Raw genomic sequence first — 18,645 nt, 5'->3', positions numbered from 1 at the left:
CGAAGTAATTTGTTCCAGCTATCGATTCCCGGGGGCTCCCCGGGGCCGGGACGGAGCCCGGGGAACTGCATTTTCACTAGTTTGGTGAACAGTGATCTCGTTAATAACAGATTCTGGGGAGGGGAGGGGGCGTTGGCCGGACACACTGCGGGACACTGCGGTGAATTTCACAGGAGCAACTGAGGCCCATGGAGAGCTGGGCACCTGGACATGGAGGGCCGGGCACCTGGGCAAAGCCTCACGACGCGGTTCAAGCCCTGGTTTCCTGCTTCCAACCCTAAAGCGGGAGCGAGAGGAACTAGAGCCGCCCTGGGGTTCCGCTGTCACCTGCCCCCGCCCCCGCATGGCTCGGTTCACTCCCTCGCCAGGTCCTGGACAGGGTCCAGGGTCCCGCCCTCCAAAGTGGTAGCCGCCTCAACACTGGGACCCGCACAGGTGCAGCTCTATCTGCGCATTGCCTCTGCTAGACCACGCCCCTTGACTTAGCATCAACTCTCGAACCCAGGACCGGCTGGTGACACGCCTCCTTCCGGACTGGCTACCTCCCGCCGGCCCGGTACCCACACGCCAGCTCGGAGCAGTCACCGCGGGCTGGAGCCGTGTTTCCGGGAGGTCGGCCCCCCACGGAGCAACCCCGCACACCGCCGTGCACTTTCCCGCCCGGGGCCCGCGGGTGCAGTGGGAGGGGGGTTCACCGCCCGCAGGGGACTCTCGGGAGCTACTCGGTGGCTCTAGGAACCCTGGAGCTGGGCGACGGGGTCCGCCCGAGCCCTTTCTCCGTTGCGCCGACCCGGAAGCCGGGCGTCGGAGGGAGCGCACCGCGGGCCCGCACTTCCGGGATCCGGGCCCCGGACCTTCTCTGGGGGCTCGCGGGCGGGTCGGGTATTCCTTCGCGCAGGTATGCGCTGGAGGTGGGGGTCGGGAGGGGCGGGGGTGCCCGGGCTGCAACACCTGGGAGAACCTCACCCCCAGCCCCGTGTACATAAGGGGAAATGGGCTGGGGAGGCGACTCGCTCGCATCCTGGACGTTGCGGTGCGGGAGCGAGAGGGAAGCTGGGCCCCTGGCTTCGGCCCCGCGGCGCTCGGTGGACAGGCCGGGGCCCTGGGTTTGGTGACGTCGGGCCGGTCTCCCCCCCACACCCCCCCCCGCGGAGCCTCCTTTGCTCCCGCCTGCTCTGCAGATGCGCACCCAGGACAGGCTCGGTCGAGCTTGTCGGGACCTTGGTCCCTTGAAAGGAAAGGGCATCACTGACTCAACACCTTCCGTGAAGAGTTTGTGCAACTCAAGTGCAAAATGAGCAGAAATTGTCAGCATGCTAGCTGGCAAGTCATGCCCCCATGTAGGGTTATGGGTTGAATTGGGGGGCGTGGCATTTCCACGTCCAAATCTATGACAGTCCAGGCAAAATAGCAAAAGCAGAGCCCGGCAAAGGCAGCCCCCCCCCCCCCCGCCCCGTAATATTAGTCCAGAGCATATAACATCGAGTCCCTTCTGACTGCTGGGCTGGCTCCCAGACCCTTGACATTCAGGGACGAACACACCGCTGGTCATAAAATTGGTGTTATTTCCCCCATGTGATGGACAAGGAAACCGAGACCCGGAAATGATGCTTTTCCCCAAGGCCACCTACTCTGGGTCACACAGATTTGTCCAACACCCACGCCCGGGCCCTGGCCCGTTTATCAGCAGGGACTGAGCTGTGGGTTCAACCCACCTCCGCTAACAGCGTGAAGGAACATCACTGGCCAAGACCAGAAGGACCAAATAGGTGGGGGAGGCTCAGAATGGAGCCGTGGAGGTGACAGCGCCAGAGCGAGCCCTCGCCCGGCAGCAAGTCGGAGGGAGTGGGCCATGGGCTCAGCGGCTGGACGGGTTCTCCTTCCCTCCGCCAGGTGGGCAGCACGCCTGAAGGCCAGAGCCGTGGCCTCTGCCTCTCCCCCAGCGGGCCAGTGACCGGCCTCGGCAGCTGACATCGCAAGGACGACGTGGGGGCTTGGGCGTGCTCGGGGGGGAGCCTTCCCGGAGACATGGAGCTTTGGGGTGGAATGCTGCGGGCCCTCCTGTCTGGCCCCGGGAGGCGGGGAGGCACTTGGGGCCGGGCCTTCAGTTCCTGGCGACCCCACCTGCCTCAGGCTGGGTTGAGTGCCACAGAGCTGGTCAGCCAGTGGACGGCGGTCTTTGAGAAGAGGGGCATCCCCGAGGCCCGGGAATCCAGTGAGTACATCGTGGCTCATGTCCTTGGAGCCAAAACAGTTAAGTGCAGTGATGTCCAGTGGGGGGACCAGAGCACCTTGGGGAGAAGGGGGATGGGGGGAGGGGGACCTGGGGGAAGGGACTTCCGGGCTTCTCAGTCCCACTGAGAGGGCTGATCTAAGGGTGACACTATTTTTTTGGAGGAATGCCTTAGGCGGATACTTACTCTTCCATCCAACAAACTCTTATGATGTGTGCCAGGCTCGGTGGCCAGGGATGGCCAGGGTGGGGCCCATATGCGGTGTCCACATAAGAAACCTGGGCCAGGGCCTCTGGGCCAGGGGAGCCAGCCACTCACATTCTCGGTGGGACAGTTTCAGAGCCTGAGGCCGGGACTTCGGTCAAAGCCCCTGACCCCCTGGCAGCTACAGTGCGTCCAGGAGCTGAGTAGCCGTAGACTGCAAAGGTGAGCCTCCGTGGGCTGGCCCCGAGGGCTCCGTGAGGGGCGGGGCTTCTGCTTCTCCCCCAGCCCCAAGTTCACGACCAGGGAGGAGGAGTGTCCAAGGGCTAGGGAGGTGTTTGGGATGAGGGAGTGAGGATAGGGGGGTCAGAGTAATAAACAGGAAGAAGGTAGGGAGGGAAGGCCTGGGCTAGGGTCCCGGGGTCCAGGAGACATGGCCCTACCTTACACTTTAGGCCGCAAGTGTGACGTACCCCTGACCCCAGGCGTGTCCTCTTGGCCCAGGTCTGCACTCTAACCCCCGCCCCTCTGCAGGATGCCTGTGCAGTACATCCTTGGCGAGTGGGACTTTCGCGGGCTCAATCTGAAGATGGCACCCCCAGTGTTCATCCCTCGGCCCGAGACAGAGGTAGGTGCGCCCACAGGACAGCCAGCCGCCTGGGGAGGAGTGTGGGGTTCAGAACACTTGTCTTGCCCCAGACTTCCTCCAGAGGGCGCTGGGACCCCATGGCTGCTATCCTTCCAGGCAAGCGGCTGTGTCCTGGCTGGTTGGGTAGAGGGGGCCCAGAGGACAGAAGTCTCCGGCTGGCTTCCTTGACTGTCCTTTTATCCGAAGCCATCGCCCCTGCCGCCAGGGCTCGCGGTGGCTCCGGGAACCGCAACTGGTTCTGTTTACCAAGTGCCTCGCCTGTGCCTGTCGTTCCCCTGGGAGTCGTCCTCGGGCCAGTGGCCTACCCAACCCATAGACCCTGTAGGAAACGGATGTCCTCTTTCTCAGGAGGCGGAGATGAAGCGGGGAGGGCTCTCGCTGGGGACCTGGGGGCCTGGTACAGCCGTGTGACCCCAGCAGCTCACTGCCCCCTCTGGGCCCAGACGATGAGCGGGTTGGGCCTCCAGATGAGGGTCCTTTTAAACCTACCATCTGGTGAAGCGATCACCTCTGTCCCTCAAGTCGGCAGGACTGGGGAGGTGGCCCCAGCAGGGTCGCTTGGCCGGGCACCCCGATCCGGGATGTTCTGTGACTTCTCGGGCTTCCCTCTGTCCTCATAGGTGGCAGAGCTGGAACCAGGGAAGAGCAGGGGCTGGGGCTGGGGCTGGGGGGGCCGGTGGGGGAAGCCAGAGGGTGCCAAGTTCTGAGAAGGGGGTGTTTCTAGAAACACAAACATTCCTGGGAAAGACCAGGCCTTATCTGCCTGCCCAGCGGGGACCCACCTCACTGCCCAGTGTCAGGGGGGACAGTAGGAACCTCAGACCTTGCTGAAGTCACAGGGCTGCTGAGGGCTGGCACAGTTGAGGGATGGGAAGAAGCGGGCAGCATGGGGCAGCACTCAGACACCCTGACTCCCCAGTCAGGGCCCCATAAATCCCATGGGCCTGTCCCACATGGGACTGGCTGAGCCGGGAAGGGGAGCTGAGACAGAGTAGGATGTGGCCTGCCACCTGCAGGCTTTGGGAGGCCCTGTGGCTCCCCCAAGCATGTGACCTCTAGCCAGGAGGTCACTCAGGGTTCCCTGAAGCTCCCAAGGGTCAGGGTCTGGGAGGGAAGCTACCGTGATGACCTCTGAGTCCCCTTAGGCTTGACCTGGCCCCAGTCATGTACTCCCAGGTCTGAGTGTAGACTTCCGGCTCTACTGTGGCCCCCCTTTCCTGGCTGGGTCTGGGCCAGAGAGCAGCTCTGTGCAGCGGGAGGGGCAGAGGGGCGGCTGTGGTTGGGAGCCCAAGTCCTCGCCTCACTGTACAGACAGTTCTCAGAACTTGCCCAGTTTACCCCAGTGTGAAGCCACACCGGGGGGGGGGGGGGCTTACCAAGAACTGGAGAGGACGTGGCCTGTGGCGGGCAGTGGGAGCGCGGGTACATGCGAGGCATCGTGGTGCCTGCTTTCTCTTGCCCGCGAGGGTGGTTTCTGATAACGGGGGCAGAAGTCAGATGCCAAGTGGTAGGCATGTGGCCTGGCGGGTCAGGTTTTCCCTGGGGTGGGAGGCGGCTCGGGCTGGGCCTGCGGGGTGTACGGCAAGACGCCCAGGCTGAGGGGGAGCCGTTCCCGTCGGCCTGGGTGTGAGGCTCTGCGGGGTGCAGGAGGCTCAGGGCCTTTCTGTGATGGGCTGGAGGGAGGCAATGCACCGTCCTGGGACACCCCACAGGGACGCCCCACAGGGACGAGATCTTGGCAGGGGTGCTCGTGGCACCAGGTCCTGCTGAGGCCCGGGCCAGCCTCTTGGGGGGTGGAGTCCTGTGGAGCCAGTGGCTCCAGGCAGAGCCGACCGCTGCCTGCTCCCCCTCTCCCTCCTGCGTGCCCCTCTGCCCGCACCCCACTCTGTCCTCGTTCACCTGGGGAAGGCGCCTGGGCCTGCGACCGGCTTGGCTCGCAGCCTCCCCCAGGGGCCTCCTTCACGCTGAGGGAGGCCCTTCACGGGGTCAGGAAGGGAGTGTCGGGGCTCCTTGGGTGTGGTCTCCCCCCTCCCCCCGGTGGTTCCACAGCCGGAGGACCCTCCTGTGGTCTGTGTGTGAGAGAGAGGCGGCGGGCACAGTCTCAGCCTCACAGCCTGCCCGGGCAGCCATTCACACTGTGGCTCGTGTCTCTGAGGTTGGGGTGTCTGTGAAGTGGTGGCCAGTGTGGTCGGCTGAGGGGTCATTCTCCAGCCAGAGCAGGTTTGTCTGCGGCCAGGAAACCAAGAGAGCCTCCCACCTGACAGCCTCGGCCTCCCACCAGCTGCTCGGCGCACGGCCTCACCACCGAGACCGCCGGCCCCGGCCACAGCCCCAGCTGCTCGGTGCCAGTCCCAGCGCCGTGGGCCCCGTTTGCTGCCGGCACCCGAGTTTCCGCGGGGCTTGGCACAGGCCGGGGGCACCTGAGGGCAGTGCCTCTGCCTGGAGCCAGGTCATCTCCCTCGTCAGCATAGCTGTTCGGTGCAGCGGGGCCTGGCACAGGCCGGGGGCATAGCTGTTCGGTGCAGCGGGGCTTGGAACAGGCCGGGGGCATAGCTGTTCGGTGCAGCGGGGCTTGGAACAGGAAAGGCGGCCGCCAGCCATGCTCTGCTGCCTCGGACTCGCTACCCTGGGGCAGGTGACCGCTGCTCCTGGGGGGTGGGTTCCCAGCAGGAGGCTTGGTCTCTGTGCCAAGACCCAAGGGGCCAGGCTGACCCTTCCTCTGATCCAGACCGCGCTGCCTTGCAGGAGCTGGTCGAGTGGGTGCTGGAGGAGGTGGCCCAGAAGCCCCGTGCGGTGGGAGCCCAAGGCGGCCCCCTCATCCTGGAGGTGGGCTGTGGGTCGGGAGCCATCTCCCTCAGCCTGCTGAGCCAGCTGCCCCAGGTGAGCATCCTCAGCACCCCTCCCCTCCCAGGACTAGCTGGTACTCACTGGCCCTGCCCCCGTCTCTGCTAGGAGCACTGGAGGGGCAGCTATCAGGCTTAGGGCAGCCCAGCCCGCCTGGTCACAGCCTCCACCTCCCATACCTTCTGTCTGGCCAGACCCTGGCGCAGGGAGGGGAGAGGTGTGGGTATCCCTCCTTCTCTGGCCGGGGCTGGTGAGGCTGTGGTCCCAGGCCTGACCTCTCCCGGCACCTGCCTCCCATGTGCCCTTCCCTTGTTCTTGGGGCAGAGCCGAGTCATCGCTGTGGATAAGGCAGGAGCCGCCATATCTTTGGCCCGAGAGAACGCTCAGAGGTAGGCGGGCTCGGACCGGAAGGTCAGGGTGCGGGGCATCGGGCTCAGGCCTGATCTCAGCCCCTACTCAGGTAGCAAACCCACCGACGTCCACTCCCGAGAAGGGGGAGGCACTGGGAAGCCTGGCTGGCTCCCAGGGGGATACAGTGGATCGTGGGCCCAGGGGTCTCACAGCCCGGGAAGGGCTTACCCTCCCAGGCCTCGTAGCCAAGGGTAGGAGTCTGCCCTGGGCTCAGCCCTTTCCATCTCTCCAGGCTTCAGCTGCAGGACAGGATTCGGATCGCCCCCCTGGATGTGACCTCAGGTACCTGCCGCACCCAGCTTCCCTGGGGTGGGGTCCTGCGGACAGGGCTGCTGGGTGGATGAGGCAGTCTGCAGAGCTGGGGGAGGCTTCCCAACACTTATTCTCTCACACTCACACACACAAATACATGTACACACATGCACATGCACATACATGCACACGTGCGCACATGCACGCACACAGGGGGTATCAGACCAATCCTTGCTGAGGACAGGCCAGTCCCTGTTGCCTCCTGGGCTGACCTGACCCTGGAGGGGACCAGCCCTAGAGTTTTTCTTATCTTCCAAATCCCTGTAACTAATGAGTTATCTAGCGCCTGCTTTGTTGTCAAGAGATAAGCAGAAGCTCAAGAGAAACCCTTTAAGGCCGAAATACTTGAGTGCCCCTCTGGTCCCTGGGGGCCTGGGCACTGACCTGCAAGTCTGGCTTATGGGGTCCAGAGATAGGCTCCCAGGGGCATGGTGGTGGGCGGAGCTCCACTCTTACCTCCCATTCTCTGCTGTGATCCCCGTGACCACAGAGGGCAGCTGGGCACACCTTCTGCCCTGGGGCCCCATGGACCTGCTCGTCAGCAACCCTCCCTACGTCTTCCACCAGGACATGGAGCAGCTGGCCCCTGAGATCCGCAGGTGCGGGGTGGGGTGGGACGGGCTGGCCTGAGGGCGAGTGGAAGGGGTCTGCCCTGGAGGACCACTGTGGGGGTGGGGGAGGGATGGAGGAGAGGCTGAGGGATGCTGTCGGTGGAAGAGAGCTCACTCCAGAGCCCACAGACCCACCTGGGTTTGGCTTCTGCCTTCCGGAGGACACTGGACGACCGCTGGCCTCTCTGAGCTCAGTTTCCTGCCTCTGAAAGGGGGTGGCCGGGCTTTGCAGGCCATGGAGGGCTCAGCGGTGACACTGTAGAATGTCAGACAGAACAGAATGCATCGAAGGTGCTCGTTTTACAGAAGACTGAGGCCCAGACGGGGGAGGCGCCTTGCCCCAGGTCATGGGGGACTTAGCAGGAAAGCTGAGACCAAAACTACTTCCGGCTTTGCATTGAGCCATCCTGCTCTCCAATGGGCTGAGAGCCTGGGGTAGCCCAGGAGCCCCCACACGGGCAGTGGCTGTGGGTCAGGGTGCTGGCTCCCCTCCCCAGGCTCCCAGGGTGGGCAGGGCCAGCCCCAGGCCTCCCCAGACCCAGAATAGGAGCAGCCTGTTGTGGGGAGACAGGCTCATGCCCGGGGCACTGCCTGGCATGTGGTGCCGGTGGGCCATCGGGGGAGCTGGAGCTGCTGGCATCTGGGGCCTCCTCTGCCCAGCGTGCAAGGGCACGGGCCCTTCGTGGAGGCTCTGCTCAGCTCTTGCACACTGTCCCTCGCGCCTGTCCCGTTCTCACCCCCTGCTCCCCTCAGCTACGAAGACCCCGCAGCCCTGGATGGCGGGGAGAAGGGCATGGACGTCATCGTGCACCTCCTGGCCCTGGCCCCTCGGCTCCTGAAGGACTCCGGGTAGGGAGGGCAAGGGTCCCCTGGTCAGTGTGTCCTGCGCCTGCCCTGGCGGTCACAGCCCTGCCCGGCTGAGCTGGCCCTTTTCTCCCCCATGTAGAAGCCTCTTCTTAGAAGTGGACCCCAGACACCCAGAGCTGGTCAGCGGCTGGCTTCAGCGCCGGCCGGGCCTGTCCCTCGAGCTCGTGGCTGTGCGCAAGGACTTCTGCGGGAGGTGAGGCTCCCCTCCCCCCGCCCCACAGCCACGGGTCCTTCCACTGGCCCATCGGCTCCGGGGGGGACAGGGTGCTGTTCCCACTCCCTGCTCCTCCCCGGGCCCAGGCAGTGACTGGCTCCTTGTTGTGTCCTAGGCCCCGGTTCCTGCATATCCGGAGGTCTGGGCCGCACGGTGGCTGCCCTGTGGATGCCTGGCCAGCGCCCCAGTCTGCCGGAGTGCCCGGATGACACTTCCTCTGGACTGCTCCTGGGAGGGGTGGGCACCTTCCAGAGCTGGCGCTGGTGCATTCCCGCGGCTCTGGGTGCCTTGCTCTCCATTTTAGGAGACTTGGGGCAAAAGGAAGGGAGAGGTGTCCTTCCTGCTTCCCGGGGCAGCAAAGAGCAAGGGCACCCCCAGTCCAGCTCCGGAGCTGAGGGACCCAGGTGCCCAGTCTGGCTCCGTCCCACCGGCAGGGCCAGTGCAGCTGCATAGCGTCTCTGGTGGGACAGCTCGGGAGTGGGGAGAGCTGGCCAATAAAGTGTCAAGGGCGGACATGGTGGCCTGATGTGTTGTCACCTTGGTCTGTGGGTCCTCTGACCCTTCGCCCAGCAGGGTGGCATGGGAGCGGTGTGGAGGGCGGCACCCAGGTGTTCCTGGCCTCGCATGCCGGGCCCTCCACCACCTGGCCGAGTTCCCACGCTTCCCTGCAGACCCGGTGCGACCTCCCCGCAGCTCTGGTCTGTGCAGACTGGCGGCTGCCAGGGGCCTAGAGGGAACCTACAGGTTGGCAGGTGTTGGTGGAGCCTGTACCAGGGGGTTCAGAGGGACCTGGCAGCCAGGCGGGCTCATCCATCACACTCCCCTCCCTCCCGGTGACTGCAAGGGCCTGGCCTGCTGGTGCCTGTGGCTGGTGGCAGCATTCTCTGCTGGAGCAGGATGCTGGGTTCGGGATTGTCTCGCGTGGGACCTTGGGTAGCAACTTTGAGACGCTGGCTCTTCTGGTTCCAGGGCCAGAGGCGGCGGCAGCCTCCTGTGCTCTGTCAGCTCGGCGGAGGATGTTGTTGGCATCGAGTGCCCACTCCCTGGGCAGGCACTCCACTTCATGGCTGTTCCGGAAGGAACCTGGGAAGGCTGGGCGGGGAACAGCCAAGCGAGGCTCTGGCCCCTGTGCCCTGTGCTCCGCCTCTGCCCGCCGGGTCCTCGCCAGCGCTGCCCTCCCCTCCTCCTGTGCCGTTGGCTTCCCTGACCAGCAGTTGGTGTCCCCTGTCCCCCAGCCAGGGCCACACCTCGGCTGGTGCTGGCTCCCCGGAAGCTCGCCCTCCTGACCGCAGGCCCATCGCCGAGGGAAGGGAAGGCCTTGGCAAGCATGGCCGCCAAGGAATAATGATGCAGATGACAGCGTAGGGACCGCTGAGGTCACTGAAGCAGGAGCCACCCTTGGGACAGCGTCCTTCCCAGAAAGCCGAAAAGCTGGACTCCCCCGGGAAAGAGGCCCAGCCAAGTGGACTGGCAGGGCGGGGCCTTGGACATGGAGCTCCATGTCGGAGCCACACCAGCCTGGGTGCAGGTCCCAGCCTCTGCCCCTCACCACGGCGTGGCCTTGGCAGATGCCTTCACCTCCCGCAGCCTTGGCTTCCGAGCCTGAGAAATGGGCCCAAGCGCTTTTATCTCACGGTGGCGGGGGGCGGGGCGAGCCTGGGACGCCCTCTCACGGGTGTTGTGCTTCAGAGGGAGCAGAGGCGGGTCCTGTGTCCTCGGGCACCTGGCGCTTGGCACGACGGGCAGGCAGAGACGCGGAACTCTGCAGGGAGGGGAGGCGGGGTTTCAGTCTTGGGTTCAACTTCTCTGCCTCTGGAGCTGGAGCCACAGGAAGCTGCAGCCCAGCAGCTGGTCTCCCCACTGCCCCCCTCTCCCTCCTCACCAGGGCGCAGAGCCCTGAGGTCCAGGCCAGAGCGGCCGCTGGCTCCAGCCCGGGGAAAGCAGGCCACCGCCCGTCCTGGAGCCGGAGCCAGAGACGCTGCCTCCTTGCGCCCTGGAGGCGGGACAGCAGGAGGACACAGGCCGAGGTGGCCCCTGAGAGACATGTCTGCTGCCTGCTCCGCCCTCCAGCAGAGCCCTGCGTGGGCAGAGGGCGCCGGGGTCTGATGGCGTGCTCGGGGCATAACTCCCCGATCCTTGCCCTAAACCCGGGCCGGCTCCCCATGACCGCGCGGGGGTCAGTGGCCTGCAGAGCCCAGGTCTGAAGAGGCGGAGGAGGAGGCGCTGGGAAAGGCCCGGCCCGCCCCAGGCCCTCTGCTCCTGGCAGAACAGGACCCGGCCAGGCTTAGGCCACTGCAGCCCTGCAGGTGTCCATCCCTGGCCGCTTGTGGATTCTTTTTGTTTGTTTTGTTAATCCTCACCTGAGGCCATTTTCCATTGATTTTTTTAAAGAGAGTGGAAGGGGGCTGGTGAGAGAGAGAGACACATCCATTGGTTGCCTCCCACACTTGCCCCAATGGGCTGGGATCAAACCTGCAACCTAAGTGTGCCCGCGACCAGGAGTCAAACCGTGAACCTCTGTGCACAGGCTGATGCTCTAACTGCTTAACACGCTGGCCAGGCCACTTCTGGACTCTTCTCTGCTGACCCAGACGCGGCCTTACTGCAGAGCTCCATGCCCAAGCCATGCCTCCCTCCCTTCGCCCAGCCCAGGCGGCTGTCAGCAGCGCCCTTGCCCCGCGCTGCCATCTGAATCACACTCCTTCAGGCTCCGCCACCAGCAGCCTCCTCGGGACACCGCCTGACCTCTGTTCTCCCCGCCAGCCCTGGCCCAAGCTTCGCCAGCACCGCGGGTGTTCCGCCCCCGGCTTTGGAAACCTGGCTGTCTCCTCGGGCTCCACACGGGCCTGGCATACCCCGTGCTTCATGCGTGTCACACCAGTACGTGTCACACCAGTCCGTTTCTAGAACGGAGCTGGAACTTTCCATGAAGCTCATCTCTGACCCGACAGCAGCTCACATAGTCCCGTCAGCAGGGAGAGGAGGCCACGAAGGCCTGGCCACTTCCAGGACCGAGTGCACCTGTCGGCACGGGCTTAGCCAGGAGCACAGGCTGTCCTTGGCAACCGCAGGGGAGGCGCCAGGCTTCCTGGAGCGCTGGGCCCCAGCCAGCCTCCGGCCAGCGTGTGGGCCAGAACGGTGGCCTGATCATCCCTCATGGCAACCTCAGTTCTGGACAAGCCCTCTGGACAAGGCTTGGGACTGGCGAAGCAGCTCTGCCACTCCTGTGGCCCCAAAGTCTTTGAGCCAAAGATGCCCGCGTTCTAATCCCCACGCCTGTGAATGTTGCCTCCCCTGCAGAAGGGTCTGGAGGTGGGAGATGGTCCTGGATTGCTCAGGGGCTCCGTGTGATGAGGGATTGTCAGAGCGAGAGGAGATGAGAGGGTGGGAGCCGGGTGGGACGGACGCACGGCCGGAGTTAAGGCCGGAGGAAAGGCCGTGGAGGGAACGCAGACGTCTCCAGGTGCTAGGAGAGAGGAGGGAGGGAGGATCCTCAGAAAGGATGCAGCCCTGCCCACCGCTGACCGGACTCGGTGCCTCTGGCCCTGTAAGAGGATGAACGTGTGCTGTGTTCAGACCGCACTTGGGGTGGTTACAGCCGCCGTAGGAAACGAATGTCCACTGTGGTCCCCGGAAGGCAGTGTCGCTGCAGCAAACACCAGAAGGTGGAAGTGGCTTTGGGTGGGAACTGGAAGTGGGCGGCGGCTGGAAGAGCTCTGAGGAGCATAGTAGGCTGCCTGGATCACTTCTCCGAGAGGCAAGACGGCGGGGGCGGGGGACCCTCTGCAACCTGGAAGCCCAGCTGCCAGGCCCCGCCCCGAGTGTCTGACATGTGCTAGAATTGGGCAATGCTTGGAGTGAGACAATGGAAGGCGGCCAGGGGTGGGCCCCAGAGAGGCTGGCCGGCACAGACAGTGGGTGGGGACTGGGACTCCATGCATCTTCAGTGGCCCGGGGGGCCACCCACACCTTCAGAGCCTGGATGTAAGCCTGGTCCTGGCCCCCTGAAGCCATGTGGCTGGCCCAGCACCCCTGGGCATGTGAGGGTGAGCAGGTGCCACAGCTGAGCTGCTGGGCCTGGCCCTCCTTGTGAGCTGGGGAGGGTCCAGCTCCTTCCAGCCACCAGGAGTGCCAGCCCCTGCGACAGGCCTGGACTGGGCTGAGCGGCTGGGATAGAATTGGGGTCATTCCTGGGATTCTCAGCCTCAGGGTCCCCAAAGTGGAAGTGGCCAACTGGAACCTTTGACCCTGCCCCACCCAGGCTGGGACCAGGACCTCACTCCAGATGAGGGGGTCCCAGCGGCTCGAGAGTGTGGGGTGCCCTCAGGACATGCCAGAGGCAGGGTGAGGGGATGGAGGGGGCTTCTGGAGTCAGATGTGGCCATGTGGGGACACAGCCCAGAGGCAGCCCTGGAGATGGGTGGGAAGCCCTCTCCCAGGCCTGGACGTGCCCACAGCAGGAAACGGGCATCTCCGTGGATAAGCTGGTGCGGGGGCCGCCAGCTCTGCATAAACCTTCTGTCTGCCGGGCAAGGGCGCCTTCCTCGGCCCAGTAGACAGAGGGAGACTGAGGCTTGGCTTCCCAACGTCACACAACCAGGAAGTGGCCACGCTGGGGTTTGAGCCCCTCTGACATCCCAGCTGGAAGGGGGTGAGCGGGCCACAAGGCTGAGGCAACTGCAGCCCAGGGCTCAATTCCCAGGGCGCCTCCACACCCAGGTGGGCGCCCCCGGAGCCCCCAGAGCTCACTTGGCTTCCAGGGCAAAGGAGAAAGTGGCGAATCCGAAAGCACCGGACATGAAGCAGGGCGAGCTTCCTCCCCTCCCAGCTGCCCCTGGGCACCCACCCAACTCCCACAGGCCCAGCAGAGGCGGGTGGAGCCTGGCAGGGGAGGGGGCTCAGGAACTCCGCATGTGCAGACCCCAACACCAGTTCTCAGCTGACGGTGGTGAGGTGAGGCCCACGCAACACAGCGCTGGGCCCGGAAGCCTGCAGGTCCTGCCCGGGGGGCGTTCCAGGTGCCCAGGCCGGGAGGCGTCCGGAAGGAGCGCCAGGTGGATGCGCCCGGCACCCTCGGAAGGCGCTCTCTGTCCGGAGCTGCCCAGTGCCCCTCGGCCTGCGCAGAGAGCGGCCCTTCCAACCCGGCCCAGCCCCAGAGCCCTGGAGTTCACTCTTTTTTCTTTTTTCTTTTCTTTTTTAAATATATTTTTATTGGCTTCAGAGAGGGAGGGAGAGGGAGAGGGAGATAGAAACATCAATGATGAGAGAGAATCATGGATCAGCTGCCTCCTGCAGGCCCCCCACTGAGGATCCAGCCCTGAACCCGGGCCTGTGCCCTGACTGGGAATTGAACCGTGATACTCAACCACTGAGCCACACCGGCTGGGCTGGATTCTGCTCTTGCAAAGTGAGTTTCCTGTGGAACTCAAATATGTATTTTTTTAAAAAAAAAGATAAAAGCATGATCTTAAACATAAATGCATCTCATAAGTTCCAGTTCTCAGCATTTTCTTGGCGGAAGTGGGTCAGGGAGAACAGCAGTGCGCACCCTGGCTGGGACCTCGGTCTCAGGTCACCCTGCGGTTCCCGCTGGAGGCAGCGTGACCGGAGGCCTCCCTGCGCCCCTTCCTTGCAGGGACCGCGGGGGCTTTAGCTCAGCTCCGGACACACGGAGAGGGGGGGGCTCTGCGTCACGATTCGGTGATGTGCCCCTTCGAGTCTGTGTGTGGTGTTTTTCAACGGGGCTTTTCTCAATGGTTAAGTATATGAAAGAGAGCAAGACAGAGGAAGGAGAGGAGGAAAGGAAGGGGGGGCGGGGGGGTAGAGGAACTCCTGTGGGGCACCTGAGGATGCCACCCGCAGGTCCTTGGTGTCGGTAGCCTCTGCCTCTCCCAGGAAGCCTGCCCTGACTGCTCCATCCCAGTGTCACCTCTCACCCAGAGGCGTGTCCCAGCACGGAGTCTGGGCCGCAGGCTCCTGGAAAGTCTGAGTTCCCGCCCGCCCGGCACGCAGCCGCTGGTCTGGGGCCTGGAAGAGTCCCCACGCAGAGGACAGGACGGGGGCTCCCCTGGGGCCTGCGGACCCCGGGCCCTGAGAGCTGGGCTTGCTGCAGCTCTGGTGCCTTCATTTCTGGGAACTGGCTACGCTCTGGAAAGAGAAATGAGAAGCAGAGCCCCAGGGCCCCAGCCCGCCCCACCCCGCCCCCCTTCCTGCCTTCCTTCCGCTGAGTCACAGCCAGGAGCCCAGCACCTCGGCCTCCTCTGGGGCCCGGGTGGGGTGGATTCAGGGTCATGCGAGGACACGGCCTGGGGACGAGCCCTCTTTTCCTGTCGACACCCTCGCTGAGGGGCCTCCCCAGTGACAGGTCCTCGCTCCCCTTCAAGGCCCTTCACTCCCCACAGCACCGAGCAGGAGCAGGGGCTGTAAGCCAGGCGGGTGTGCGTGTGCGCCTGCGTGTGCACATGTGTGTATATGTGTGTGCACATGTGTGTGCGTGTGTGCGTGTGAGTGCGTGTGCATATGTGTGTGTGTGTGTATGTGTGAGATTCGGGTGGGGCCCTGCCCACGAGGAATGCATGGCCCCGGACGTGGGCGCTTGCTCAGGCCTCTAACGAGTGGCCGGGGTTTCAGGGTTGGTCCTCAGCCCTGGGGGGGTCCCCCTGGCTCCCACCCTCTGTTCACCCACCTACTGCACATAACACCGACCCCTGGAGCCCTAGGCTGGGGGTGGAGGGTCCTGTGAGGCTGAAACAGTGGGGGCCACGCCCAGGCCAGCCCAGACCTTCAGACTCTGCCCTTCCCCGCCCGCCCCCACCTCAGCCTCAGCTAGCCGAGGGCCCAGTACTTCTGCCGGTGACGCCACCTCCCCCCCCGCCACCCCCCCCCCCCCCCCAGGCCCAGCAAGGCCCTGTGTGCCTCTGAGGGCAGAGGAGGCCTGGAACACTGCACGCGGGGCCCATCGACCCTCGGGGTCTGCCACCCCAGGTTTTGTTTGTTCTGAGCTCCCCTCAGCTGTGTGCTGGGCCCACCCCTGCTAAGTTAGGGGGGTAGGTGGGGCCGGACAAGGTGGAGGGAGCCTCGGGTGTGCTGGGTGCTGCTCTCTCACTAAATGGTCCCTGCTCCTTCGCAGAGCAGAGCACTTCCCTGCAGGGCTGAGTCTCCAGGGCAGCTCAGAGCCCGTCACTCCCCACCCCTGGCCTTGTCCTGCCTCCGGGAGCGGCACAGCCGCCCACCCCTGGACCAGCCAGCCTGTGCGCAGCTGACCAGCTCAGGTGGCGGTGGGGGTGGGGGACATGAGGGCCTTGCCTGTGCACCTGGCTGGGGGGCCTTGGGGAAGGTTTGGTGGGTACTGGTGTGTGTGTGTTGGGGGGGGTTAAAACTCAGCCGGGAGGCCAGCGGCTTGCAGTTCCCACGGCGGCTGCACAGGCCTGCGCCCCGAGGACAGTGAGCCCTGCTGCTCTCCTCCAAGGTTCGAAGTTCGTCCCCCAGCGCCTGCGGTTCCCGAGCACAGAGACACGGCCTGCGTCCTCGCCCGGCCTGGGCAAGCTCTCGCTGTCTGCGGTTTACCCTATAGCTGGCCCCTTTGGTTTCTCTTAGCTCTGTTGTTCTTTGCTTCTTTTGGAATTTTGACACTGAACTTTTACCGCTAAACACAATGACAAATGTGTCTTTTCCTTGCTAATGTATAGAGTTCTTATTCACTTACTTATTTTAAATCCTCACCTGAGGATGTTTTTTCTCCATTTGAATTTTAGAGAGAGTGGAAGGGAGAGGGACAGAGAGAAACCCTGATGTGAGAGAGACAGGTCGACGGGTTGCCTCCTGCATGCCCCTGACCCGGGCTGGAGCCTGCAACCGAGTTACGTGCCCTTGACCGGAATCGAACCCGGGCCCCTTCAGTCCGCAGGCCGACGCTCTGTCCACTGAGCCAACACCAGCTAGGGCTACCGTTCTCATTTATTTTCCTTGTCTAAGAGCTTGGCTAACACGCTCAAGGTACGATTGAAAACCGGTGATGCTAGAGCGCTGTATCTTGCTTCCTGTGTATGGAGGGAGCCTGGGTGCCTCTCTGAGGGCGCGGCTGTGGGTTTGGGGTGACAGCCTTCCTCTAGTTCAGGGTGGCCGTCAGTCCTGGCGGACACAGAGTCCTCTTCGTTTATTTTAGAAGCCTGGTTACGCACATCATTCCTGCCACAAACCTCTACTGAGCACTTGCTGGTCGCCAGGCCTGCCCTGGGCTGCTGGCGTAGGGAGGAAAAATCAACACAGACCCGGCCCATCAGCAGCTCAGGCCCCGTGGAGGAGAGAGGCGAGTAGATAGGCCCTTATCCTGGGCCATGTGGCACGCCTTCGAGCACTACCTGCTTGGCATTTTGCCAGACACCGGGGACAGGTAGTTTTCAGATAAGGCCCTGCTTCCATGGAACCCACAGAGCTCGGTGAGTTCCAAGCAGCTCACCTCTGGGAGCAGCCCTGGGCCAGTGCTGGGGGGGGGGAGGGGAGGGGGTGGACACCCCCCCAGCTTCCTCACCCCTTGGCGGGACAGCCCTGAGGTACGTTCTGTGCCGTCTCTCAACGGATGGCCCAGCCTCAGTTGCCCAGAGAGGGACCCACTCCAAACACACCTGCTTTGGCTTCATTTCCTTCCGCCTCACTGTCCCTCTCCTCTCGGGCAGGTGCTGAGATTTTACTCAACCTGCAAGCTGACAGGTGAGCCTGCCCTCTCCCCAAGGACGTGCAGAAGACACAAGACTCCCGGCTGAGAAACAAAGAGCAGTCTACTGTTCACAGCAGCAGCCGTGCGCGGAGGGTCAGCATTTTCTCGCACCACATCCCGAACCCCAGTTCCCACAGGGTGACTCAATGAGGGCCAGAGGGTGCTTGTACTTGGAGAGGGTTGTGTTACCGAGAGGAACCTGAGCTAAGGGAACCCACATCTTTTATGACAGGCTCCAAGCAAGCCTGCCCCGCCTTCGTTAAACTGGACAATAAATAAACCGCCCTTTGCCCTGGAGGCGGACGTCATTTCTGTCTTCTAAGGCTGTTCACTATGCTAATCGCCCTGAAAGGACTGTTTGGAACAAGGGCAGTCCGTGCCTCTACCCGCAAGTGAACAGACGTGGGCGAGAACCCTGTCTCAGCATTACCTCCCAAATGAGCCGTCCTATTCGGATCCTTGTCCCAGAGTCTGCTTCTGGGGAACCCCCCAAGATGGGGAGAGGACACCCAGTGGATTTCTGAGGTGACTCCCCTTTCTCCAGACCTGCCCGGCAAATCATGCAGGGAGGCGCCAGAAGGAAGAAAGGTTTCCTTCCCCTTAATCCACGCTGCGGTGCCGCCCAGGGAGGTGCCCTACAGGACTCTTAGGGCTCATTATCATCCTACGTAATAAAAGGCTAATATGCAAATCAACTGAACTGCGGAGCAACCAGTCGCTATGACGCCCACTGACCACCAGAGGGCAGACGCTCAACACAGGAGCAGCTCCCTGGTGGACAGCGCACTCCCACAGGGGGAGCACCGCTCAGCCAGAAGCCGGGCTCACAGCTGGCGAGTGCAGTGGTGCTAGCGGCAGCACTAAGGGCTCCCAGACTGCAAAAGGGTGTAGGTCAGGCTGAGCGCCACCCCCCACCCGCCACCCCGCCCAGTGCACGAATGCTGCACTGGGCCTCTAGTGTTTTAATATTTAGTCCATCTCGAAGTTACGGTCGTTGCCTGTGTGAGGAAGACATTGGACTTTATTTTTTTCCAGATTGTTCCAGTGTCATTTGCTGGGACTTGTGCCTGGGCTGTCAGCACTCTTCTACGCTGCCTGGGGCCTGCTCTGGGGAATGCATCACAAACACACAATCAGTTCACAGTAAATGGGCCAAAGAACTCAGGGCATCCCCATCCCTGGGGAGGTGACACTCCGCGCTGGCAGGCACTTGTGAAGACACCAGGGCCACGGGGGGAGGTTGTGAGCTCGCCTCAAGGTTCCCAGAGGATTTGAATGTGAACTGACAAGGTTTTATTTCTATAAAAATATCTAACTGTTAATAAAAATTTTAACAAGTTAAAGTTTTAATATCACATCTTTTGAATTTGAACTTGACCTTAGTTTGCTATAACTTAGTATGTTGCTTTTTAATTTTACTAATTTTGATTATTTTAACAATCAATTTTTGAAATATATTTTCAATACTTTTACATTTTAATATAGTAAATTAGATTAAATTTTTATTTTGTGATCTTTGAATATAACATTTTATTTGAGTCTTTTAAATCAGTACTGTCAATACAATAGTAATGATGTGCAAATTT

General features: G+C 62.8%; 1 protein-coding gene and 1 long non-coding RNA gene across 7 annotated transcripts; both read left to right on the top strand.

Annotated features, from left to right (window-relative positions):
- Nucleotides 1-700: 700 nt before the first annotated feature.
- On the top strand, nucleotides 701-8,856 carry HEMK1 (HemK methyltransferase family member 1). Of its 4 annotated transcripts, none has more exons than XM_059664642.1 (11): nucleotides 701-898; nucleotides 1,894-2,253; nucleotides 2,569-2,660; nucleotides 2,970-3,063; nucleotides 5,830-5,964; nucleotides 6,253-6,317; nucleotides 6,572-6,621; nucleotides 7,142-7,250; nucleotides 8,016-8,111; nucleotides 8,209-8,322; nucleotides 8,459-8,856. In XM_059664642.1, the coding sequence occupies exons 2-11, from the start codon at nucleotides 2,029-2,031 to the stop codon at nucleotides 8,550-8,552; spliced, it is 1,074 nt and encodes a 357-aa protein (XP_059520625.1). In that variant the 5' UTR covers nucleotides 701-898; nucleotides 1,894-2,028; the 3' UTR covers nucleotides 8,553-8,856. The 4 variants fall into 4 exon arrangements, with proteins under 4 accessions (XP_059520625.1, XP_059520627.1, XP_059520626.1 ...); XM_059664643.1 differs by lacking the exon at nucleotides 701-898 and adding an exon at nucleotides 934-1,799; XM_059664645.1 differs by lacking the exon at nucleotides 701-898 and having other exon boundaries at nucleotides 2,078-2,215.
- A 6,392-nt stretch (nucleotides 8,857-15,248) lies between these two features.
- Nucleotides 15,249-18,258, top strand: LOC132215819 (uncharacterized). 3 transcript variants are annotated; one of them, XR_009448625.1, is made up of 4 exons: nucleotides 15,249-15,327; nucleotides 16,508-16,735; nucleotides 17,019-17,152; nucleotides 18,095-18,258. It is a non-coding gene; the product is annotated as an uncharacterized LOC132215819 (long non-coding RNA). The 3 variants fall into 3 exon arrangements; XR_009448624.1 differs by lacking the exon at nucleotides 15,249-15,327 and having other exon boundaries at nucleotides 16,267-16,735; XR_009448623.1 differs by lacking the exons at nucleotides 15,249-15,327; nucleotides 16,508-16,735 and adding an exon at nucleotides 16,789-16,895.
- The last annotated feature ends 387 nt before the right edge of the window (nucleotides 18,259-18,645 follow it).

This window comes from Myotis daubentonii, chromosome 14 (genome assembly GCF_963259705.1).
Source record: "Myotis daubentonii chromosome 14, mMyoDau2.1, whole genome shotgun sequence".
In the NCBI taxonomy this organism is placed as follows: Eukaryota; Metazoa; Chordata; class Mammalia; order Chiroptera; family Vespertilionidae; genus Myotis; species Myotis daubentonii.
This window is presented reverse-complemented; position numbering and strand designations above follow the sequence as displayed.